Source organism: Lampetra fluviatilis, chromosome 1 (genome assembly GCF_964198595.1).
Source record: "Lampetra fluviatilis chromosome 1, kcLamFluv1.1, whole genome shotgun sequence".
Taxonomy (NCBI): Eukaryota; Metazoa; Chordata; class Hyperoartia; order Petromyzontiformes; family Petromyzontidae; genus Lampetra; species Lampetra fluviatilis.
In genome coordinates this window covers 18,827,905-18,854,357 of record NC_136275.1, presented here as the reverse complement: position 1 = coordinate 18,854,357, position 26,453 = coordinate 18,827,905, and the positions used below count along the sequence as shown (strand labels likewise).

The 26,453-nt window shown below is 43.0% G+C and overlaps 1 protein-coding gene across 8 annotated transcripts; it reads left to right on the top strand.

The window, feature by feature from the left end:
• Positions 1 to 452: 452 nt before the first annotated feature.
• LOC144933529 (poly(rC)-binding protein 3-like) lies at positions 453 to 26,453 on the top strand. 8 transcript variants are annotated; one of them, XR_013637066.1, is made up of 14 exons: positions 453 to 542; positions 8,316 to 8,415; positions 8,983 to 9,006; positions 9,309 to 9,341; positions 9,682 to 9,801; positions 10,213 to 10,344; positions 10,813 to 10,941; positions 11,901 to 12,005; positions 12,392 to 12,433; positions 13,281 to 13,365; positions 14,093 to 14,145; positions 15,091 to 15,260; positions 20,407 to 20,542; positions 24,296 to 26,453. XR_013637066.1 is itself a non-coding variant. In XM_078858436.1 (13 exons), exons 2-13 carry the CDS (start codon positions 8,341 to 8,343, stop codon positions 20,423 to 20,425), a joined length of 987 nt encoding a protein of 328 aa, XP_078714562.1. In that variant the 5' UTR covers positions 453 to 542; positions 8,316 to 8,340; the 3' UTR covers positions 20,426 to 22,645. The 8 variants fall into 8 exon arrangements, 7 of the variants coding, with proteins under 7 accessions (XP_078714562.1, XP_078714584.1, XP_078714553.1 ...); XM_078858436.1 differs by lacking the exon at positions 24,296 to 26,453 and having other exon boundaries at positions 20,407 to 22,645; XM_078858458.1 differs by lacking the exons at positions 20,407 to 20,542; positions 24,296 to 26,453 and adding an exon at positions 15,602 to 17,027 and having other exon boundaries at positions 9,682 to 9,798; positions 11,901 to 11,981.

Genomic DNA, 26,453 nt, shown 5'->3' with positions numbered 1-26,453 from the left:
GTTGTTAATTAATTAAATAGCACCACAGCATTGCCGTGTTACCTGTGCGCATTGTGGTCCAGAGATATGCGACGCCGGCCCCCACCCACCCCCCGACGCCCTTCAGCGCGGACTACTTGCGACGCGCGGAAGTCGAGAAGACGTCGACTGCCAAAAGCCGATTTACACCGTTCACGGCGGCGGCAACGCGGCAGCGGCGGCGGATGACTCGCACGCTCCGCCGACGTCACGCCCGAGCCGACCGTTTGATTTCGCAGAGCGCGTGCGCGTCGCCGTCCGTATCGTCGTTTTCTATTGGGTTTTGCAGTGACGTCACGCGTATATTAGCCAATGGAGTGCGACGTTACGGAACGGCGCGCCTATCAGGGTTGGGAATTACAAAAAGCAAGGGTGAAGTTGCGTCCCCCCCCCCGCCCCCCTTTAACCCCGCCCCTCGATCCCACATAACCCCCTCCCAGCCCCGCCCCTCGTTTCTTCCCTCCCTCCCTCTTCCCCGTCCATCCCCGGGTCGCACCTCCTCGCTCCTCGCTCTTCCCCAAGCGGTGAGGACGCTGTTATTGGCGGGCACCGGTGGCAGATTTCGCCTTCCCCGTCGCGCGCGAAGTCCCTCGCGAAACGCTGACGGCCGCTATTGCGGCGACGAGAGACGACGGTGGCGGCGGCGGGTGAGCGGACGCGACTGCGAAGCCTGGGCCTAGGGCCTACCTCGTCGCCCCACCCCCGCGTCGCCGCGCGGTTAAGGAGCGAGAACCCCGACGCCGTGAGACGCTCGGTGGCTTCCCGAACACCTCTGAGCGCATCAAGGAGACGTTTAGGCGTTCGTTTGACAAGGGAAAGAGGCGGCGGTGCGACCTCGAGCGCGGTCTTTGTTGTCGGCGGAGCTGCGTGAGAAGCCTGGGCCTAGGTCAGGCGAGGAGACATGAGGCCCGAAAAGCGTCGCGTGGAGGTGGTGGGGGGGGGGTCCCCGTGGCGGCCCCATTTCAATTTGTTTCCGAGTTTGTAGTTTAAAGTGAGAGGAATGATTAAGTTACCGAAGGTGCTTTTTATGCACCTGACCGCTTGGATGAACAAACTCGACGTTGGGGGTGAGGGGGGTTAGATAGGACAATGAGCAGATGAGCCCTGGAGTAAGGAGGGAAATCGGTAGAAGGGATCTTCTCCCCGTGAGAACACTGGTGAGACGATGAAATGTTTGATGTGGGGGACACCGGAGTGGGTGATTTGCTAAAATTAAAGGCGGGGGTGGAGTGTCGAGTGGACTCGGGATTTGCAGGGACAGCAAGTTGGGCGTAAGGGGAGCGACCGGGATTAGAGAAAGAATGGAGCAGGGGAAAGGCCGGCGGATATATGGGGAGATCAGCATCGGGGAAGATGAATTTGGTCGGACTGAAGCCGGTCCTGTGTGCGGATACCTCGAGAGTACAGCACGTACTCTGGGCCGGGATTAAATTTACACAAAGGAGTGTTTCCTTTGATGGCTTTTTGAGGTTTCCTGCACATTCTTAAAACGACGTCGCTTGGTACAGTCTGGTCCTGATTCACAGACGGCCAAATCTGCGTACTTTTACATACAACAGATTATTTGTTATGCATGTATTGTGCACAATTGTGTGCATACATAATATCACTAGATATTGCATGGATGTGTTTGTTTTTTTTGTAATGTTTTCATTGCATGTTTATTGTATTTAACAAACGTGGTTTTTGATCATTGGGACTGATATTATTCATTCATTAATCCCCCCCACTTCGCGCAAGTGTTGTCATCACATCTACGCCTCTTAAAGGAACGAAACAGGTGGATTTCTCCACAAATCTGGCTGTCGCTTGATGATGCTAGTTGTAATTACTGGCGAAACGTACTCGGATTTTAAATGTGGCTTGGGTCTCCAGCACACCGGTGTGCTGTACTAGTAACGAATGGCCACGTTCTGTTTGTGACAAACCTTACTAATTGGCAGTGTTGGGTGGTGGCGGGTTTAAAGACACATTTGTATATATTTACGAAATCTAACCCCCCAAATGTCTTATTGGTATGATTGATCCGGAAAGTATTTTACGTGCGATTGTCCAATCTGCCGTACTTAACCGCGTGCAAATGTTCGAGTAAATCTACAGAAACAATTGTAAGAAAGGTGTCGACAGAATTGTCTTTTTTTGCCAACACCAATCGCGTCAATAAGCCGACTGGATGAGCGTCCTGTTTACTACCGACGGGGTCGGTCCATGGGGCAATTAATGATTTACACGCTCTTGAAACGATGCAATGTACATAAATGCGTCATGAATATGTGTATACCGATTCATGTACTGTATATCTAGATTCAAGAATTGTTTGTACTCATTGGTATGGCCTTCGTTTAGTATATTGCTTGTTCCGTTTTAACCATTAATGCTAAACGTTATGTAATATCTTATTTCTTATGCCCGATTCTTATGTTTCTAAGCGTATAAATTGTTCAACGTCATCTCGAACGCTGAAGTAGTCTACCCTCATCAGCCATGATACATCCATTTCTGAATCAAGGTCTCCCCAAGCAGTCACATCGCTCGCGGTCCCGGAATGTGCAACAATCCACCTTAGCACCTGCACACGAGTTGATGCCATCGTTCCATCTCCACCGTGTACCCTGTTGTTATTCTTGACCCCCGGCCAACACACCGGCAAAAAAAGTCTCAAACCTGTGTAATGCTCTAATTCACGTGATATATCTGTCTCTATTTAATTTCAAGCATGTACCTGTGCTTTGGCCACTTTTGAGCTTTTAAACGTATTTTCTGTTTCACGCAAAGGGTACGCTTTAATTCCACGGAGTCCTGGTTTTTTATCGTTACACCAACTATAAAAAAAATCCAATACAGTACGAACATTTTTCTGTACAGAGTATGACATTTTAATTCCTTCGTGTCACGTGGAATTATGGGTACCTGGGACGTCACGGTCGCTGGAGGAGGAAGCTGAGTGCGACTAAGTATTGCCTCCCATTTTGGCTGTCGCAGCCGAGATAATTAAAATACATACACCACAAGGGTTGGTATATCAATACATTTGTCGGTGCAATTGTCACCCGGTTGTGAAAAAATTCCAATTGTGCAGGGGATAATATCGTTACATAAGTCGATTTCTTCTGTAGCGTGCAAAAGTACAGTGGGATTAGCCGAGTGTCACCGTGTCTTTGTGTCCAGCTATGCTTGCCATGCTAATTAAATAGAGCGTGATATCGCTTTGTGCAACTGGACTCGATCTGGAGGGATTTCAGCTGATGCGCTAATCTGCAGGCTTTTAAAGGTTGATTCGTTGATTAATGTGTATCGAACTGATTAATTTGACATGCATGCATATTTAACGCATTTTTCCCTTGAGTTAATGGTTGCACTGCGTGAGATTGTACAAAGTAGGTGGTACAGACGGCACTATAAACGAGAGAAACTGCAAAACGGGCAACAAAACGAATATATTTTGTATTCTTGGTTCTTTCGGTAAAGTCACATAGAAGGGAAATAATAAAAATATAAATTCTCACGACGTTTCGACTGCAGTCGAAACGTGAGAATTTTATAGTTGTATCTTATTATTTCCCTTATACGTGGCTTTACCGAAAAAAACAATAATATGAATCCCTGCAGTCACGAAAGATTTAAATCAGAATATATTTTGAATAGAATTGTGACATTAGTTTTGTTGCCACCCAAAGGTGTATGTTTCTGCGTAAATCTAAGCATGAAGTGAAGACGTGAATCGTTTATCTAAATGCGGTAAATCTTATCAATTTTCTAGCAGAAGGTTGCCGAATGTCCCAACGTGTTCTGCGCTAATTGTTGCTTTTGATGTGGAGGTTGAATTATAAATAGGGATGATAATTATCATCCCGCCTCTCACCACAGGCTCTCCTGCTAGTGTATGTTGGCGCAGAATAAAATGTGAGGAGTGGCACTAATGCACCAATACAATTCTCCCCACACAGTTGTAGATTTCTTTTCCACTTGAATTGTTTCCTACCACACCATTGAGTCTCTATATTGATTCTGTGAAAACTAGCACTTAGGAAATTAGGATTGATATTGGATACCGGAGGCCAGAGCCAGATCATAGCCATGCCTCTTGTCCTGTTACTAAACATGCACATCAAGAGATTTTTAGCGTTTCCAGTAATTACCTCTTGGTTTCATGCAGAGATTATTAATACCACACTGGTTACTTTTTAACTTTGCTGGGATGAAACTTTATTCGGTCATGATCATGTGGGACTACAGCAAGAAACAACTGCTGAAGAAGGCGAGAGAGCTGCCGTGGCACGAGGTTATATAGACTATATAGGTCGGGGCTAGAGATGGGGGGGGGCAGAGTAACATCTGCGGCGGCGACTTGAGAACTAGGGGGAGAGAGAGAAGTGGGGGGTTGCCAATGCTGCAACAATGCCAATGCAGCAGCATAACCTCGTGCCACGGCAGCTCTCTCGCCTTCTTCAGCAGTTGTTTATTGCTGTAGTTGTCCCACCTGATGACGATTGCTTGTGTTGCGATCAAAACGTCGTGGTTTGTTTTATTTTATTTCTAACTACGTGACTTTACTGACAGAACTAAAGAGTATTCGGTCATGTTTCTGTGAAGTGCTTTGTTCAATACTATATTCGGAAATAGTTATCTGGCTGGATGATGTGGATGGATTTTTGTCTGGCCGTGTGCCACACTCCCCAAGTGCTTGTGCGCTTGTCTGCGTGATGACGTCACCTGCATCCCATACCGTTGAACCGGGTTCCTGCGTGCAGACGTCACTTCTCCCCACCCACACTCCACTATAGACGTGTATCCCGCACACGGAGAGGAAAGAAAGCAAAACGGAAAGAGGACAGCGAGGGAATGTGACGAGCAGTGGGAGAGGAGGTTAGAGGTGACAATAAGGAGAGCGTGTGAAAGGTGAGAGATAAACGGATAGGGGAAGCGGATGGTATACAGGAGAGGGAGAGAGGGGGCAGGAATAAAAAAAACGATAGAGACGGCGAGAAATCGAAATAATTTGCGATGTGCAGAGAAGGTGAGAGAAAGGTGGAGAGACATTGCTCTATATATAAAAGGGAAATTTGTGAATAGCATACTTTCCAACATGCTACAAACTTGAAATTTGACATGTGTGTAGCTTCCATACTGAACACAATGTAAAAAGTATAAAAATAGACTTGTATTTTTTTGGGGGGAAATAATGGGTATAATATATTGCACGGCAAGTGAGCGGTGACGTCACATCTGTGATGTCACTCGCATGCGGCAGCGTTACTCAGTGTGCCTGCGGACCTCACGCATCCCCCCCCCACCCTCCGCGTAGGCCGTGTATCCCGCACCAATGCGCGCCAACTGTTATTTTAGACTCACGTTTTGCTGGATGGCTGGACGGACACGTCTTCTATCTATATAGACTAGGACTAAACTTAATTTCCTGCTAGTACAGTATAAGAATACAAGTTTTGCTAACTGGGAGGGATGGACATTACAGAATTTGAATCTGTTTCTTAATGGAGTAAAAAAATATATCTATCGGCAAATTGATGTTGAAATTAATGACATGGGAAAGTGACGGTTTTGGTATAGGGCTAAAATGCCGATTAAAAGGTATTCATAATGATACGTTTGTGCACCTTAGCGCAATGTAAACACATCGGTTTAACTTAACCTTCACGGACTCAAATACAATAAAGCCTGAAGCAGATTGTCTAGTCATGTATTGATAGTCAATTCAGTCTCTTATTTCTGTAATGCAGTAGTGGGTGGACAAAGCCTTGTATTGCCTGAGCAGGATATTAAGAGTGTTTTTAACATTTATTTTAACTCTGCCAATTGTATCGGTGCCTTTTTTTAAGTGAAAGGGGCTGAATAACTTTTGTCACAGTGATTGTTCTTGATTCCTTTTGAATAAAAACTGAGCACACATCACAGTGATGGTTTTAAAGCAGATCCCATCATTTTCAATTATATTTCCAAAATCTACATTTTAGATAATATAAAATAACAATTTCAGTTGTACCACGTCCAGTGAACATGTGAATGTGGAACTGTTTCCAGGCTGTGGTCTGATTGATATTTCATCCCGATCTTTCTGCATTACCACTTTAATCATGTGAGATACACAAACCGTTTGAAAAAAACCCTTTAATTTCATCTGAATTTTTACCACATACAATTTTTTTTATAAAATGGATGCTTTTGTCTTGCATAATTTATCACAGCTGCTGTGTGCTAATTTAGTCATGGTGTATGCAGTGTGCTTGATTCATCATTGCACAGGGCAGTGCTATTTACTCCAACAATGCTCACCAATTGGTAAGATTTTGAAATAAATACTTATGTTGCCTATCCTTGTATATATATAATTTAGGGTTGGTATTTGTGACCTTGTCCTTCCAATTGCACTTTAATATTGGATGCCCGGTTTTTTATTTCAGGATTTGTCATCAAAACCCACACTTTGAGGCAGTAATTACATGTTCCATGTGCGCCAGAATGCATTGTTTACTCCTAATTTAAATTTAATTATGATGGATGGTTGTCTACTGAGTTTCGCTGCTTGGAATGCATATTTTTCCGGTTTTTAGACCTGAGAAGAATATCTTGAGAAAAGTGCCTTATATCTGAAGGTTGTGTTTTGTCTTGACTGCTAAGGTGCTGATATTAATCAAAACTCAGCTTGGCGTTTTGACACGCAGGAGTTTATGAAGCCATCGCTTTTGCGCTAAAACACGTCACGTTTTCCCATAACATTCTGGAATGACATCTAAATAACACCTGTTTTAATTTCAGTCACACTTCTTGTAATGGTCTTGCTCATGTGATGTTCCCAAAATACAATGGTGCTGGCTCAAAACGAACATTACTGTAGATCGGAGTGCAGCTGGCACGTGTAGGATTTTAAACAAGGTTATCTGCATGATATTGCGAGGTGGAGTTAACATTCAAATTAACAACAAAGTGGAATGAGTTTTGTGAGTACCTACAATGAACACTATCGTGATTATATGTAGATACAATTTGTCATTAATGTAACTTAATTGATTTAACCTGGTTGGGACAGGGAGCGCTAATCAGGTGTTCGACTTAACCATGTATTTTTTTGTCAGCATTGAATAAATTTTTTGTCCTATTTGACATCTTTAACTTATTCGTGTATCTAGCCCATGACTTGATGTTGTAGTCTTTTTTTTATCCAGGGCTCAAAGTGACACTGCTGTCACTACAATTGCACTTATCAAGACATGGCCCCCTGGCGTGCTGATATAACTAACTTTTTAGGGGTTAATGGTGAACTGAAACACTTTATCGTAAGCACTATACAGTACTATGCACATGAGTTATTGTTTGTTGAAATACATTGCCACTATAATTTTAGTGAATTTAATGTAATTTGTCCACATTCGTCATTTCGCTTTTCCTTCAATTAACGTGTTTTACTTTAATCTGCACAGGGATCACATAGTAAACTGGGTGTATTTATATCAGTTGATACTGTTGTAAAGACATTGAGTCCCATCGTTCCTTTAATCTCATTCGTGTACAGATATTAAAAGCGTCCTCCCTCTGGCATGGCTAGGCAAGGGTGGTAATGTGTTAATTACTCAATATGGATGAAGGATGGGGATAGGCACTCGCGAAAGTGAGTGGTGCATTTACAAAAACACCGGAGGAAAGGGTTGACATGGCACAATATACTTTACCCTCCGAGTTTATATTAGAACAGGTTTTAAAAATATTCATGCAATTTTGTGGATTCGAAACATTTGATAGTTGAAAATATATCCAATGAGCAGTGGTTATCTGTATGTTAAACTGCCAAATTATAATTCTAGAAATGTGTGCATTGATACATGCACTATACATTGTCTGTTGGCTTTAAATCATTCACCAGTGTGCCATATTGTGTCTGCGTACCTTACAATGGCACATTGTGTATTCACATTCTGGCCTCCCACCATCTTTGGCCTAATGCCCAATAAATTCCATATGTTATAATCCCATACTGTGCTTTGAGTTAAACTGTGTATGTTTTGCCACTAAATCAAGGATTACTAAAATGGCGGGCTGTGAAGCCTGCAGGGGATATGAGATGCTCTCATCTGGAATTCCACTCAGGAGGCTGCAATAATTATTCTAAGTAAACACAACAAGGAAAAATACTTAGGATGTGGATTTATTTGTACAAGGGAATGTATTTCTGCAAAATTAGTAACACCCACATGAGCAGCCCCATTGATATTATTTACAGGAGATGTATTGTGTCACAGCCTGCAATGCTTTTGACTGACATGGCGGTGTGTGCGCGTGTCTAGTGTTAGGTCAAGCTTTGCTGTCACAATGAGTCTCGGAGGTACTCAGGCCGAAGGCGGCCCCAGCTTCACTCTGAGCATCCGTCTACTGATGCACAGCAAGGCGAGGATGAACACACTTGCACTCTGCAGCCTCATGCTGTAATGTAGTTTTTTTTGTTATGGATGATTCGAATATAAACTATAACAAATATTGTCACTTTATTAACCTTCACAATCTCACACTGACCAACATGATGAAGAATGGTCAAACAAGCCCTCACATGGCATTGAGGGCTTTATTCAGCAGTGGACTGACGGTGCTGTACTTTTTTTATTTTGTATGTTTTGGACTGTCACGTCTCATTGGAAAGCGCCATGCCGTTTGAACCTTCCTGTGTGCCAATCGACTCAATTGTTCCTGACATTGAACTGGATTTGGTTTTCGATTCCATGACTTTGATAAGCAATTCTGTAAACTTAACAAAATCATATTAAATTTATAACAACCGTAGTGTCATGTTGGATTGGATACTCTATTCACACAAACAATTGTGAATATTGTACAGTTCTCTGTATATTACGTCCTTTGTTTTGAAGAGTTTTAGTGCATTAGAAGTCACGCGCGATTTGCAGTTGAGAAATGCAATCAATTGTTGGTAATATGATGCTATCTATCTCTGGCCCACAGGAAGTTGGAAGCATCATCGGAAAGGTGAATCATTCGCATCATTATTATTGTAATCAAAGCCTTGTACTGCACTGATGTAAAAAAAACATTTTTTGCAAATATTTGATGTAATATTCCACGCCTGCACAACGTGAATACAGATTTCAATAAGTAAAGTGAATGTGTTTAAAGTGTTTCTGAACTGAATGTTCAAACATAATTTTTTCGTATTTAAAAAAAAATGGGCTGCATAAAAGCTTGCCTACAACACCAGCGTCTAATTGAGTGGCTTATATTGAGTGGTGCTGCTGTCATTAAGTTCTTCCCCATCTCTTTGGAATGTGCAGAAAGGAGAGTTTGTGAAGCGAGTCCGAGAGGAGGTAAGCACTCGTCCCCTCACTCATCTTGGTCATCATAAACATTATCGCCCCGCCTAACATACTGGGGGAATTTAATTCTGAAGTTGGACTTTATGAATGTGGGATTTGGGTGGTGGAAAATTTCTACTTTTCTTCTGTCCAGAATGAAAGTGTGTGTGTATCTTTTTGGTTATTTCGGTAAAGTCATGTGGAAGGGAAATAATAAAATAATAAAAAATAAAACATAATAAAATAATAAAATGTGTGTGTACTCTCTTGAATACCACATTTTCCTCATTGCACAATTTTCTGTTACATTTCACAAATGATTAAGCTTACGCCCTTTGTCTCCCATTGACAGAGCGGAGCTCGCATCAACATCTCGGATGCAAATTGCCCTGAGCGCATTGTGACAGTGACTGGGCCCATGGAGTCCATTTTCCTGGCCTTTGCACTGATCACTAACAAGCTTGAAGAGGTAGCACTGTCTCGCATCCAAACTGTGGGGCTTGGGCAAAGGGTGCAACCATTGTATGAGATTTGTCTGGAATAGCCTGTTTGAGCTTTTGTCTAAAATAGAGCCTATTCTTTCGAAGTATGTTTTGTCAGTTTTATGAACCAACTTTTAATTGTCCTTATACCATTGTTCAATTAAATCCTTTATATTTCAGTTACAAAATTACCATTTAACCATCCAGCCATCTGAGGTACCTGTACAACCCAGCCTTGTTTACAATTGCCGTTTGGCATGAGCAGATCTCGTGCTGTCTGCCGACTGTAACTTGACAATTTCTCTGTTTTCCACAAGTGTTTAAAATGCAGGGTTCTTTGTTGTCAATATGGTTGTTTTGGTTGGAGAGTCATGGCCTGTTAAAATGTGCGATGCATGCAGGACATGGGCAGCACCCTGTCCGGTAGTGTGATGATGAGCCGCCCACCTGTAACTCTGCGCCTTGTGGTGCCGGCCAGCCAGTGTGGCTCGCTCATCGGCAAAAGCGGAAACAAGATCCAGGAGCTCCGAGAGGTGAGTGCCGAGTTTGTCGATTATAAATGTTATAGTAGTAAATCGTGTAATTGGTTCATGTGATCCCTGCGGCCACTAGGCATAATGTTAAAATACGTTCGAGTAAATCTTGACTTAAAGCTTTCGTGACTGCAGGTATTCATATTCTTTGGGTCTTTCAGTAAAGCCACGAGGCAGGAGACGATACGTATTGTCTCCTGCCTCAGAAGCTCTCTCACTATATATTGTTTCACCTGATGACGATTGCTTGTGTTGCGATCGAAACGACGTGATATTTTTAGTATTTTTCTATCTACGTGGCTTTACCGAAAGACCCAAATTATATTTAATCGATTCTTGTATTGAATAGTGACCATGAAACTTTAAAAAAAATCTACTGGAGAAGGTTCAAATTTTTACATGATTATAATTGTATTAACAAAAGGCCCATTTGGTCTCTGTGCACGTGTTTGGCACACTTGAGTGCAGTCGACTGGGGCACAGGTGCAGGTGGCAGGAGACCTGTTGCCTAACTCCACTGAGCGTGCCGTCACTATTTCCGGCACGCCAGATGCCATCGTCCAATGTGTGCGACAGATCTGTGTGCTCATGATGGAGGTGAGTTGATGATTTTTGTTCATGTGTGTTTTACCTTTGTTTTTCCATTGCATAAGGAGAGGTGTGACCCCATGTTTATGTTAAATATTGATGACGGTTAGATAGCTCAGAAGGTTAATTCCCAATTTCGTGCCTTGGCTATTAAGATGTATTAACTTTTGGTCAGCTTCCTCGAATAAAATCTTTATGTAGTGAGTTGATGGTTTCAGATATTTATACTTTTGCTTCATTGTACTGAACTTTCATAGAAACTGTTTTATCATCATGCTGGTTTGGCCAGTGCATTGATTTTTCTTTATACACAGTGACCGTAAAAGAATAAGCCCTGTTACCATTTTTCATTAGTCGGGTTTAAATGTACGTGGCATATACGCACATAGCAATCCGTTAAATTATCTAAATAACTAAAGATTGCTATAAAGAGCAAGATTGATTTTCGAGGTTTTAGGAGGCCTGTGGAACCTTGAGTTGAACTGGTAACACATTTAAGAAATAATAAACCTATAGGCTCTGCATGCAACATAAAGAAGTGACTTGAACAATACACTGCACGTACCAAATAATAAAACATTAAAATAAAATCTGGAGTACAGTAAAACCTTGGATTGCGAGCATAATTCGTTCCGGAAACGTGTTTATAATCCATAGCACTCATATATCAAAGCACTCGTTTATCAGTTGTGATCACGTGACGCTCGGCAGACAAAGCGTAGACACGTACTACTCTTATTGCAAGACCTCGCTCGTTTATCAAATGAATATTTAATTTTTTTGCTCGTCTTGCAAAACACTTGCAGACCAAGTTACTCGCAATCCAAGGTTTCACTGTATTGTTGAAAAGTAAAACTGGGGCTTGTGTACAGCAAGTGTTTGGGGTAGAGTGGTGTTTGTTCTGAGGACTTGATGCTTTGGCTTTGCATATGTGGTGATGTCGTTTGATGTGACGCATTTGTCTTCAGTCTCCCCCAAAGGGAGCCACCATCCCTTATCGCCCCAAGCCAGTGTCTTCCAGCGCCCCTGTCATCTTTGCTGGAGGCCAGGTCAGGGACCACTCCACCTACAATGTGCGCCATTCCTCTTCTCGTTCACAAATGCATTGTTTGCCAAATGTACGGGGGGGGGGGGGGGGCAGCAGCTCTTTTGTCAATTCACTAATGGAAGAAGGCCTCCCCATGCCACGTAGATCATGGAGATTATTTGCTCACAATGGCCAGTGTGTGTTGGTAAAGATGGAGAATATAGATATGGGACTATATATCATAAAACAATGGATTTTGGTGCACTGCCGTCGACTGAGATGCAGAGAGTGCTGCCCCCGCAGACGCCAGTGATATCATGCCCTGGCATGCACGATGTGTTCACCCATTCAAGCGTAATGCAATGCTTAAGCAATTAAAACGTTGAAATAAAAAATATGTACTTTTACTAAAACATTGCATTTTTTCAACAGGCATACACCATTCAAGGGCAGTACGCCATCCCCAACCCTGATGTAAGTTGCATGCGTGTACCTCCTGCTGGTATCAGCATTGAATGGTGCTACTTGTAACGTTTGTTGAACTGTCCATTATGTCCTTCTGTTGCCGATTAGTTGAAAATTTGCACCAAAACAAATGTTAACTTCCATATTAGAGGTTTTTGGGTTAGATCGCGTAAATATATAAATGTGTCGTTAAAACCCGCTACCCGACACAGCCAACTAGTAAGGGTTGTCACGTAAACAGAACATGCCAATTCGTCACTAGTTAACTTACAACAATATATTTTTGAAAGGGACTGCGAACAAATATATGAAGGAAATAAGTATAACCCGTAAAAACAAAGTTTTTCACTATAAATCCTTTATATGCGTGGCAGCGAACTTAATATAAAGGATTTAAAAATATATTCGCCTGTGGAGGACGCAGGGATCGATCCCGCGACCTTTGGCATGGGAAGCGAGGGCTCTACCAACTGCGCTACTCCGCCACGGCCTGTGGAGGGGTTACGCTCTGGGCTCTTACACTCTTGACGTTCAGCCAAAGCCATGAATGCGTTATATTTGAATATATGTAAAATCATTTTTTTTTGCCTAAAAAGTGTAAAATTTTGGGAATTTTTTTTTCACGAACAATAATTGTCTGGCACAACGAGTCTGTGTGGAAAATGTCAGCTCGCTTGGATCACGGGAAGTGGGTTAAAAAACGACCGAAAGATTTGCACGGTCCTAAGCAAGCAAGCAAGCACGCGAACTTAATATAAAGGATTTAAAAAAGCACATTCCATGAAAAGACTCTTATTAGTCGGTCATGGCCCTATACATAAATGATGATGATGTTGGTGGTGCTTTGTGTACACAGCTGACGAAGCTGCATCAGCTGGCCATGCAGCACACTCCCTTTACACCCATCAACCAGGCATCCTCTGGCTACCAGACAACACCGGGTGAGTTTTACAAAAACTGGCCAGATGGCTGCTGCTCATGCAGCAATTTTAGAGAGGAGCCCATGGATTTCTATGATTCTTTCGCTATGACTGTGTGTTTAGCATGGTTGGCTACATCCGGTGCGAAAGAAGTTCAATATACACACATCTGTTTGGGCCAGAGATTATGGGAAGACATTTTGCAGACGGGCAATGACGTGCAGTAACTGGGATTAAGTTGAATAATTAAGATTAGATTTGTTTCCTTCATAGCAGGAGACCAGTCATAAGTTGGCGCATTATACAGATGGTTTGCATTTACGCAAAGCGTTAAGTAGCAACCGATAAACAAAAGCCAGTGGAGTTGACACTGGCAGGTGACGAGATACATGGTGCATAGGGATGGGAAAAGTACTTTTCGTCTAAGTATGATTCAGACTGGAAATTAGGTATTAACCACCGATAAATTATTAATCAACCTTGACTTTTAACTATCTTAATTATAAACTTTTGGAATATAATTATTCTACATTAACCGAGCATCGGTTTCACATTCCTTAAAAATTGACCTTCTTCACATGGGGAAACTTTGTGTGTCGGTTCTTCTTTATTGCCTTTATCATTAATTGTTGAGAGAGTCGAGCAAAAAGCTTGTTCATGAGCGGTGAGGATGCCAGCTTGATGCGGCTGTGTGACCGTGCCCGTGTGTGTGTGCTGTATCATCACCTTTGTTCTTTTTTTTACAAAGGTGTTGACGCCAGTGCCCAGATGAGCACCCACGAGATCAGCATCCCCAACAATGTGAGTAGGCATGCTGGATGGGCCTGGCTGACACACAGCACTGAACCCCCAGCGAAGTAACTGCACTGGCAGTCTAGGATTTTTGTTGCCGATTTATAACTGTTCCTCATATCGTCAATGCCCTTTCACCCTTCCTCATTAAAGCCTTCTCTTTTTCCAATAAAGCTCATCAAATTCGAGTTGGAAAGTGAAGGCTGACGATTGAGGACCATTGGAGAACCACCGAAGTGGAATGTGTGGCTTGTTTCATAAACCGTCCATACACATCTTGGTTCTTTCGGTAAAGTCACGTAGAAGGGAAATAATAAAATAATAAAAATTTACATAATAAAATAAAATTCTCACGACCTTTTGGCCACAATGCAAGCAGCCGTCTTCAGGTGAAGAATAGGGCTGTTGGAAAGACAGCGTCCGAATGGGGCTGTCGGAAAGACAGCGTCCGAATGGGATGCTGTCTTTCCGACAGCCCTGTTCTTCACCTGAGGACGGCTGCTTGCGTTGTGGCCGAAACGTGAGAATTTTATTTTATTATGTTTTTATTTTATTATTTCCCTTCTACGTGACTTTACCGAAAGAACCAAGAAAATTAATTCCTGCAGTCACGAAAGCTTTAAATTTACCATACACAATTGGATGGAATAACTTACAGCAGTTTTATCGTCCTTTTTGTGTTGCTTTAGATATTAGATGGTTCTTAATATTGTTTCCACCATAAAAAAAAGAGTTCCTGAATGAGTTATCGGGATCTGGGGATTGTATGGTGCTACTTGAGTGTCTAGTGCATTTCTTAAGTGCTACAGGGTTACACTAAAGGAAATTCTGATTTGTAGGAGCAGTTTTCTATCACCTCTACCTTTCATTTGTTCAACGTTGCAACAGCCAGACTATGCTCCATACACATGGATAGGTCCTGATGCACATATACGTGTGTGTGTGTGCGTACAGCTCATCGGCTGCATCATCGGCAAGCAGGGCACCAAGATTAATGAGATCCGGCAAATGTCAGGTGCACAAATCAAGATCGCCAGCGCCATTGACGGTGCCACTGACCGACAGGTCATCATCACTGGCTCCCCGGCCAACATCAGCCTGGCTCAGTATCTCATCAATGCCAGGTGAGCGGCTGTTCATTTCCCCTTGCACCTGGTCTCCCAATTCTATACTTTATTGCTATGTCCCCAGATTTTTGGTGATCCTTCGGTCTTTTTCAATTCCGGTGCCAGCATTTTGTCATATTCGGAGGCCGTGAACTTCACAGTGCCTCAGCTACAGTTGATCGACCCATCTCATCACCACTGTCATCACCTTCTAATTCTGCCCACACTGCTGTCGTTGATTGTTTGCGGATGACCCTTGCGAAATTGTACGTGCTGCCTGCCGGGTGTGGCACTGCACAGTGAGAAGCGGTGGCGACACGCGTGATTGAGTGCTGGTGTTCTCTGGGCGCTCCTTGCAGGCTCACCACGGAGGTGTCTGGAATGGGCAACATGTAGAGGGGGCTGCCTCCCTGCCCCACCCCCAACCCCGACCTGCCCCGTCCTGCCCTGCCCTGCCCTCTCCCACCCGCGCCCCGGCAACAAGCTTGGTCTCGACGCGTGCTATAAGATCTCACGTGCAGAGGCGGTGCGCCTGCGCAGGGGTTTTAGGGTGATGCCAAAAAACACCCCCGCATAAAAATGGAACTTTCCCGTAAGCGGTGCTTGTGTCCATGTGCCGCATCGCGCTCCTGTTTTTCTGTAGGGGTGTTTTATATCGAGATGTTTAAATTCACACCGGGTTCACCCCCCTCTCACACGGTATTTTATTAAATTTGGTTTAATAGCAAGGGGGACAGCATGTGTAACAACAGGCTGAGCATATTGGAAAAAAAAGTAGTTGAAAAGGACAACTTTAAAGATTTTCAGAAAAAAAGGATATTTTTTTTTTTTGCTTCGAAGTGTGGCTGATTTAGAGCACAGTGCTGGCAAGTCTTGTCAGTTATTACTGCCTGCGTGTAGTGCAAGTGGTAAAATTTAAGTGTTTTGACAATAACCTGTGCTGGAATTATTAAACTATTTTGAAGTGGAGGTGTCAAGCTGTACCAGTATCGGTGTACAGTCCCCTCACCTCTTGGGCTCAGTGAAATGCTCCAAACTTTCTGTTGTCTGAAGCTATGATGAAGCCTCTTGCTTTAAAACTTAATGATGTCTCCTTTTATACTACAGTACTATTGACATGTCAGTAAAGTCACTGTTAAAAATAAGCCTGTATAAAATACATTGTTTGATTTTAAGAAATAAACCAATGTAATACAGTATTTTCTGCTTTTTTTTGTTAATTCAAGAGAATCTCAGTGTAGTGGTCAAACGGGGGTGAGATCATTGTCTTCAGCAGTTTTAAAGTCATTAGTCATTACCATTGTTTTGTAAACATTAAAAACATGTTGGGTTTTTTTAAAGTATTCATTCCTATTGATATTGGGACGCAGGATTAAGCAGAGTTTTCACCCTTTCACTCATTATCTCCGTAAAGCAAGCCATGTAAGTCGCTTTCACTGGGCACTCGGGTTGGGGGTGCTGCCCGGGCCATAACTAGGTTTTGTTAGACGATTAGAAACGGACGTACGTATGCAGAACCCTCCTTTAAAGTACTGATTAGCATCGGCTTAAATTGAACTGTTTAAATGTGCAGTCTCTCCAATCAAAATAAGTGAACAGTGCTAATGCGCATACTTACTGGCACTTCCCGTATCTTGCCAGCGCATGTTTTATAAGGTTAGAAAAAACAAATGCTTGTGTGAGTTGTATTCAAGAGTGTATATCTGCATTCTGTACTGGAAGGTGACACATCCCGCGATTACGCATGCGCCCGAGACCTTTTGAGCAATACAAGACTTGATGTACCGGATTCTTGTGGTCTGTTTTATCGTTCTCCTAAAGTGAATGCAATACTCAAGCTTTCTCGTGACAGTGGCGTAGTGCTTGAAGAGTGATATTTCAGAATGAAAGGAGCTATTACTGGTGGTGTGGGGGTGTTTTGTATGGTTTGTGTGTGCATGCACTGTTTGGCGTGTGCATGTATGTTTTTTCTGTGGTGCCTATCCTCAGGAGTGCGCATGAACACTAGCTGGCCCATCCACAGCGATCTTCTAGACCAGTCGTTCTAAGAGCAAGGTGTCCCATGTTTTGGTAGTAAATGGGTCACGAAAGGTAAGTGTCAATTCATCAATGGGGAACGGCTTTAATGCAGTGTTTCCTGGCGAAACAGCATATTTAGAAAGCTGGGACGTCTTCTAGAATAAGTTATTGTAAATCCTTTAAGTGGGAATTCGTATATGGATTTTATTAATTTGGTTGTGATACATTTTTATACAACAGGACCCATTGGCATTGTAAGTGCTGTCACAAACTCTTAATATTCACACTACAGAGATTAGTGGGCAGTGGCAGTAATCAAACCATTCTCCATATCCTGCCTCGATGGGAAGTGTGCTACCGCCACTACCAAGACCAGGCAATGTCCTCCCAAACTGGTGGCTTCCAGAGGCTGGTGAATGCATCTGTGTGTATATTGAGATGTGTGCAATTTAATGCGAGGTCGTGAAGGCTAAATATTTTTCACCTGTGTGTGTATTGCTATTGCACGGTAGTTTTAATGCACGCAAAATTTTATGAATGTTTTCATGCAACCATTTCTGGTGTATTTTGCAGTGGCCAAAATGTGTTCAGAAAGTCCCCTAAAAATTGTGATGTTGACTACTAAATATTAGATATAAGTGGACCCTGCAGTTAACCATGGGCCATACTACATCAACAATCGTATTTGGCCCATTGTACCAAGTCCCAGTCGGTGTCTTTGGGCATCTTTACAGCAACCACAGAAGAACCACACATTCACTCTGACGGCCTCTTATTTTTTTCGATTTCACTTAAGGAAAAAACTCATGCATTTATCGCGTAGATGACATGTGCAGGGTGAAATCATGAACAGGTGGGTACAACATGGCCATGCCTGCTCGTACTGAATGTACCACGCTTCCTCAAAAAATACATCACTTGGATTCTATAAATTTCATAATTTTCAAGAGATTATTCGAATGTCATTTGCGTATTGTATTTTATGTGTGTACAGTTCTTTGCTATTAGCATTTAAACCTCATTACAAATGTAATTCAGTGCCCTTTAAATCATGTGACCCTTTTGAGATTCGTTTCCTTGTATTTCATTATTTATCATGCAAATGAAATATTTAGCTAGTGTTTAATGTGTTTTAAGCTTGATTTGCATTTCACAACCAAGGACTCGTTTCAAGTTTTTGGACAAGTAACCTCAATAGAAAACACTGATAAATGAATGATTCGAATGAGTGAGATTTTTAAGTTGAGGGTTTTGTCCCATCGCCATTGGGTCATTTATTTTGGTTCGTATTTCAACATTTCCTCGTGACATCTCTTCCCAAGCACGACAACGCAAGTCTTTATCCTTCAGCTCTGTGCCCTAGAAACCAGCAACCCAACTGACCATTAACCATATAACCGGACCACAGACTACACCTATAGGGCAACATTAGATAGAACGATTATCAACTTTCTATTGATCGCTTTAGTATATTTAATAATACATTTCAAGAATCATGTAACTGATAGTCGAATCCAGTTCAATTTTAGAAGGAATACATTTGTTGGTACACGTGAATGTCGACACCACACGGCGCGTTGCAAAGCGATTGGTAGTGGCAGCCATCATAAGGCACCAGTGGCAGGGATACTATCAGTCACCACGTGGTATGTACATGAGCCACACGAAGGACTGGACTTTTATTGTTTATGCTATTGTTCGACGTGTGCAGCAAAGCTAATCCATTGTTTTTATATTGCATACAATTTATCGATAATGCTAAAAACCTGCAATTAACCCTGTGGGTTTGTAAGCTCATAAATTACAGGTCCACTTAAAAATTTGACACCAACGTTATGGGGAATTTAATCCTACACGTCTGTGAAAGAGACGGTGCTTAAGTTATGGAAAAGGTCAGGACTCCCATAGTTGTCTCACTGATGTATCTATTTTAGATGTGCATTTTGAGTTAATTAGATATTTTTGGATATTTTTGGTTCCTTGGTTTGGATACTCTGCTCAGGTTTTACATCTTATAATGCTGACAGCACCGTTAAGTTACGTTTTTGGAAAAGCTAGGAAAACATAAAACGTACAAAATGCTTAAGTTTCAGAAGGCGCCAACAAGACACCTGATAAATGTTTAATTAACATTTTGCACAGTATTTCACTGCATAAACAGCAATAATCCATATGCTCTGCTGTACACCAGAGTGGTTTCTATGATCATTAGGTAATATGGCCACGTGATGTGAAATACAGTACATTTGTTTTTGGGACCAAATGTTTCTAATATTGTGAGGCTCACCCTTTGAGGCAAGTTTATCTTGGAGCAGTATATTTTTTAAAGGTTAAATATTCAAGTGTGGATTCTGTTGCCTAAAACAGTGATCAAAAATGTGTGCTGTACTACGTTGAATTATGTGTATTGCTAGTTTTTTTGCATTATCCCATGACTTGCCTTAAGTAAAAAATCCATATCTCTATAGCTGTTTTGCCTTTAGCCCCTAGAGGTAGAAATGGGAAGGTCCCCTTGCTGCTTTCGTCTGATATACTGTGGGCTGGCGAGTGATTTGTCAATTTATTGTTACAGTATATCCTGCGGGTTCCATCATCGCCACAAAGATCTAATTAATCATACAAAACGTTGCATTTCACTCTGCATGCCGTAGTAACACCACACTTGCTGTGGCTGCCTTTGCTTTTACATTTCCATCGAGCACTACGTAACTCATCCCACGACTCGTATTTCCATGCTTGTGGGAATCTGTCGGCTCCCGTCTCTCGTCCACTCTTGCATACTTCCGCTTCACTTGCAGCACGTAATTTATTTGTAAGCAATGTATCGTCATCGCCAAAATGCTTCCCCCAACTATGGTTGCAAACGGTTTCATGAAGCAACCGTACGCTGGCGGATAGCCGTAAATATACCTGCTACTTATTGACAAATGTAGTGTGGTATCTGTGGTGGGAATGAGTGCTGAGTTGGGGAGGGTGGGGCGGGCGGGACGAGGTGGTGGGGGGGGGATGCTTGCAGGCGTTTGCCGTACGTGCCTTGTTCTGCTCTGCCGAGGTCAGCCGCAAGTGACGCGGCGGAGGTCAAGGCTCGGAACCACGATGTGCTCAACTGTGGCGCATGCCGGCCCTCCCCTGTGACTTTCAAAAGGCGCCAAGGAACAACTTGAGCGACCGTCGGGCGTGGCAAGCAAGGAGCAACGTGGCCTGCCGCCGCAGGCCCCACGGCTGCCTCGGCTCGGACTTTCGCCAGGCCTCCTGGACGCTGCCCCCGGGGCCGTGTACAGGTACACTGCCCTGATGGTCGACGTGATAGTCGGCAGCGACGACCGTCGAGTGTCCCCCCCCCTCCCCCAGGAGTAAAAATCTGCACGTTCTGCCGCCATTTCCGGAAGTACAAGTTCACTCTGAAGCCACAAGGTCAAGCGAGAAATGCCCCTCCACTTGCGGGCGGGCTCATCCCTTGCCTCGGGTTGTAAAGTGCGCACCTGTACGCGTGAAAGCCGTAGCCACGTTAGTAATCTTCTTAAGGGCAGTGTCTGCACAATGGGCGACAAGGCTGCTTGGATGGACGTGGTTGGTGTCCTGGTATGATATCCTGTGTCTTGACCGATCGGTTGCCACAAAGATAAGTTTGAAAAACTTTGGACACGAGAGGAAGTGCGGTTCTGCCGATCACCTTGTGTTAGCACGTGCTGCACACTCTAAAAATGTTTTACACAAAGGCTCTGCTTTTTGCCTGAGCCCACGGAGCACCTGTGCCAGCACCAGTCCCATTTTTCGTGGATATTCAGCAGCCACAAATGTTCATGAGCACAAGACGGCTGTAGAGCCATGTGGACCAGCAAACAATTTGCCTACAGCAGGAGAGGGAGGAGCAATCACCACGCCGGGTGCCCGAGAATGGAAGTAAAAAGTTGGTCTCTGAAGACTGCCGTAAATACATTGTTGCCTTCCCCTGGTTAATGAGCATAACTTGAGGTGATGTGACAAGTAGGCCACTCGGGTTGCCCTGTTGAGACCCTGGATGGAACTGCTGAACGGTGCTGACAAAAGTCCATCCATGTTCTGTTATGTCCATGCCCACTTAAGTTGCAAGCATTTTTTTAAAGAGACATTGTGAAAATGATTCCCAAGTTCGCTCTAAAAATTACTTCTTTAGCGTGATTATTATCGCTTAAAATTCGGAAATGTAAATATTCCAAAGAGGGTTATTCTTAGGTAAGCATTTGGGCCATGCATTCCAAAGATTCACTTCCAAAATCACAGCGGAAGATCTGGGCTTCAAGGAGTTACAATATGGTTCCCACAATTCCAAAGGAGTCTTCCCTGGCCCACATTTGATGCCTCCATGAGCAATGCTTGAAAACTGGTGAAGGGGGACCGCCCCCCCCCACCCCTCCGTGTGTGTGTATGGAGAGTGGGAACATTTTGTGGACTCATTCTTGGAAGTCTGATGACAATGTTACGTCTTCCATAGCACTTTTTGCACTTCTCTAAAGGCATACAAACTATGGTGACTTTTAAGCTCCAACCCTTGAGGAAGCATCCATGAAAATTTCACAAAGGTCAGCAATTACATTTAATATTAGTTAATATTAAAATAATTATTGTGATGCTTAATATTTTGACTCCCGTTATCAAGGAAGATTTGTTTAAAGTTTGAGAGTTTTTAAAATGTTATTAATTGCACGGTTAGATATATTATTTCTCAATTGGTATCAGCATTAACGTTTAAATGTATACCGACGTAATTTTACATACAGCGTTGAAGCAAGTCAACTAGTATTTTCTTTGCAGAATATAGTTACCGATGTGGCTGGCACCACACGGAGGGGAGGATTGAAGAGGGTTGACTGTGTTCACACACGGGAGTTTCATCTCCTCAACTGTGGCCCTTGCCAGACAAATTAGTGCACACGTGTACAGCGTGCCATGTAGTCCGTCGGGAGGAAAGCGTCGCTAAAAACCCTGGGGTTATGTTTTTGGGAGGGTCCTGTATTTGGATATTTGGCCAATCCCAAAAATGAGTAGCTTGTTGGACAGAAAAAGTAATACCTGGATAAAACCCGTGTTTATGAAGAGTAGCACTCAACACTGCCAATTTCTGGCTACTCCATTTGAGTGCTCAACACTATCCTTTGCAATAGGTATTTGCATACGTTTACACTTAATATACCCATGTATTATTATTTATACGTTGCTATTTATATATTCGTGTAAAAATCCTTATTTCTCTGTTTGCCAAATTGTGCAAAATAAGTACCTACGTGGTTTTTCCCCCATCCATATGTAACAATAAAAATATAAATAAAAGGTCAATGTGGAAATTTAAACGCATCTCCGAATCTAAACATCACTACCATTTTTACCGTGACATGCATGCTGTGCCGGTGCATTGCCCCCCCCCCCCCCCCTTCGATATTTAGTGCTTGCATTAAATATTTCAAATTTGTTCTGTTGCACATGACCACAAACTCATTGGCCAACATGGAACCGATTATTAGCAATTTAATTCGAGATTAACACCAAATTTAGCTTTGCAGCTTGTGCGGATCTAAAAATAATTCTGGTCAAGTAATGCACCTCCAAAAAAAATTACGTTATCCTGGGGTGACTTAAAACGTAGGTTTTTTTTTGTAGCCAAATCAACGATCCATATTTGTTTATTAGTTTGGCGACGTAGTTTTACGCCAACATTCAAATGAATCATTCGCTACCCGACAGAATTGTTAACATTTTCAGAGGATACTATTTCAACGCACCGATGCATTGATACAATTCTGACCAAAAAAATCCCTCATTGGTGGCTGACCAATTTTCACGGTGCCAGTTTAATATCCTGAAATATTGTCGGCTAATGCATTGCAACTGCCCAATGTTTAGACGACTCGGGGCTCAGTGGTGCTGAGCGGAGCGAATGTGAAGAGGCAGCTTACTACTCCACTTTGTCCTATTACGATTGCGCTGCTCACCCCCATCGTGTTTGGTTCGTGGAACCTCTCGTCCCGGGGATTTCCAGATTTTAACTTTTACAAATCCCGAGATGTGTGCAGTGTGCAAAGCTTTTAACAAGTATTTGAATGGAGTAGTTTGGTGAACGTGGAAAGGTGGACCATGGTGGTGTGCAAGCGACTGGATTTCGAGAAGGCCCCACGAACATGTTATTTACTCACTGCGGAGAATCTACTACGACTACTTACGTGGCAGATGACCACCACAGGGATGGGGTGATAAGAGCAGCTCGTGCAGATGGATTGTGGCTTCGCAAACTTGTGGGATGACGATGGTGTGCGGCGAGGCTTGTATCCAGCAGTGGATAGACCTTTGACTAGTAATGATCACTGATCGTCATAACTATTTCGATGTTTCTCTTTGCTGCCCTAAATATACTGTAGCTTTACAAAACTATAGGCCAGTCTGCATCAACATTACCTTAAGCATAAACATGTGCAGCAAATGCGTGCAGCTTGACAGCGACTGGAAACCCTCCGTGGTTTTGGCCTGCACTTAGGACATCCATCGGGTTCTGATTGGCTGAGCTACGATGTCCATACACTGCGAGCTATAATAATAGTGGAGATGGTTTAGTTGCGCTGGTGGTGGAATGTAAAGTGTCACGATGTCTATAGCTCTTCAGGTAAATGTTTATCGCCACTACATTGTGCGCATCCCACGTAGCTTTTTGCTCATGGCATTTTGTTTGAGCTGAAGAGCTACTGCTTTCTATTGTATGCCTGCACATGGATTAAATCGTAAGCTTTGACGTAAAAAAAACATAAATACTCAACTAAGCTTATGCATTTTAAATTGACAGAAAGTGAATGAATGAAAGGTTTTTTATTGTATCAAGACAAACACAGATCCTACTCGACTCTTGTAAATCGCCTCACATTGGCTCAGAGTTTTTTGTGCACAATACGCTCGTGGAGTAACATATTAACACACGTTGTACTTCACACCAACACTACACACGACACAGCTTGCACTGTTAACAGTACGCGCTGGCATTGACGTGAAACATGCCTTGAATACTACAGGTGATGAAACGGGGCTTCTCAAATGGCAGTCCTGGAGTGGCCTCGGTGCTCGGTGGATGCCTCAGGACCGTGAAGAACACTGAGCTGGCACTGGCGACTTTGTTATTTCATCCGCCGAGACAGACCAGGTTCTCTAAAGGCGATGGCTTTTCCCTGGTCACCGATTACTGTGCTACACCGCAATAACAAAGGATGTCTAGAATATTTTGACTTTCAAGGCACCACAATGTAAAATGTCTTTTCAAGTACAAGTCAAAATATTACATGGGCCCTTTCTGCTCTGTATAAAAGTTAATCGGTTAGCTTGCGTGGATTTAGGCAGTGTTAACATCGGTCATGAGGTGTTTTCAGTCTGCTTGTACAACAGGTCTCGTGCAGTAATTTGCTCGAATAAAGGTTCTGTGTCGAATTTGTATTGGCACAGCTCCGGAGGGCCTTACTCGGACATGGCTCATGGCAAATCGTCACTTTAAAAGAGCATAAAGTGTAATGATGGTACCTGGGTCAGGGAAAGCCACCAATGGGACACAGGAAATTATAACCGTGGAAAAGACTCCTTTGTGCGACTACGGCTACGAACACCAAACCACGTACCATACAACTTTGAACTGCCACAAATAATAATGTGAAGGTGGTGTCTGCAATTCACAAACTTTGAAAGCAATTTAATTGATAAATGTCTTAGAACTGAAGCCCGTCATAGGTCATACGAAATCATACCGAGGTATCGTCACCGTCCTCCATAATTTCTGCCCGTGAAGATGCTGATGTAGGCATGTAACGATTGACTGAAATTATTCAAATCGCGGGTGTAAGAATTGATTGTTTACGGTGTATGCTATTATATGAAAATTATCTGCTGTTACAATTAGATGAAAGGAGCAAGCAAATTCGTACTAAAGAGACCAATGGTGCAAATACCACAGTCAACAGGAGACAAAGACATTGATTATTAAATCAAATCACGACCCCGGAGCATGGAAATTCATAACATTTCTTGGTAGCCTGACAGTACGTGCCTTCTCGGTTGCCAGTAAGAGGATGTGGATTTGTTGCATTTCCCGTAAGATTACTATTTTACTTTTACCATTTTTATTTTAGCAGGTAAGGTCCACACAGAGCTATGTCTTTTTTCAGAAGCTACCTTGCCACACATGAAAGCTCAACAAAGTGGCTTATGTGGAAATTTATATCAGCCAAATACTCTTTAAACACGTGTTTCTAAATGTGGAGAGAACAACCAGGGGACCCGGAGAAAAATCCGCTCGACCACGTGGAGAACATGCAAACTCCAAATATACAGGCGTTGGGGTTGGGATCGAACCCACAATCCTCTATACCAGGCGAGGTAGTTAACATCTCGCTACTTTCCTGAACATGTCAAGAGCCGTATGGCTCACAGGGTTTATACCTAATAAATGAAACTGAAATGTGTAGGGAATCGCCGTCCGAATATCGGTTGCTTTTGGGCTATTTGCTGTTCATTGGTAAATGCCCTGCAACTCATACTACCTGGAATAGGGTGTCGATTGAGCAGTTTTCTCTGCAATGAATCGTGTTTCACTTTGTTCTTGAAAACTTCTGATGTTATGACTTACATGGCAGTTGAAATACCATTTGCGATAAAATAGTTGTATAAATCGTTTGCTTATCTCCGCCCGGTTGTGAATGATGACATCCGTTAATTGATCAACACGAGGGCTGGAGTTTGAGCAGCCTTGCTCCGAGCATCGGATCGTGAACAGTACGCACGAGCTGATGGATGGACAACTTGGTAAGATACTGTGGTTGACTGGTGGGCTCACCTGGTTTGGTGAGAGGCTGACGAGGGGCAAAATAAAACACTTGAAAGCGAGATGCTGCAATGTCAGCAACTTTCATTTGGGCTAATTTAAAGGCCATTCTATTTTTAAGTGCATTTTCCTATGATTGTGTTGAATAATTAATAAGCGCATCGTTTCCCCTCTTAATATCCGGCTCTTAAGACGCTTATATCGCCCATCTGTCTAAAACATCAAGTTGCCGAGTTCCTGCAAACAGCGTGCCATCGGTCTCACCCAGTTGGGTTTATTGTGCGCGATGTTCAACAGAAGCAACTGTTTTCGTTGTTTTCTTGGGACATGTGGCCCAAGATTACCAAGTAAAATGTATAAACATC

Excerpts from the sequence above, each read along its gene's own strand:
- LOC144933529 (XM_078858409.1), top strand. The coding sequence starts at position 8,341 with ATGAGTCTCGGAGGTACTCAGGCCGAAGGCGGCCCCAGCTTCACTCTG. Across the intron at positions 9,007-9,308 it reads TTGGAAGCATCATCGGAAAG|AAAGGAGAGTTTGTGAAGCG; the intron begins GTGAATCATTCG and ends TGGAATGTGCAG. Across the intron at positions 12,434-13,280 it reads ACGCCATCCCCAACCCTGAT|CTGACGAAGCTGCATCAGCT; the intron begins GTAAGTTGCATG and ends TTGTGTACACAG.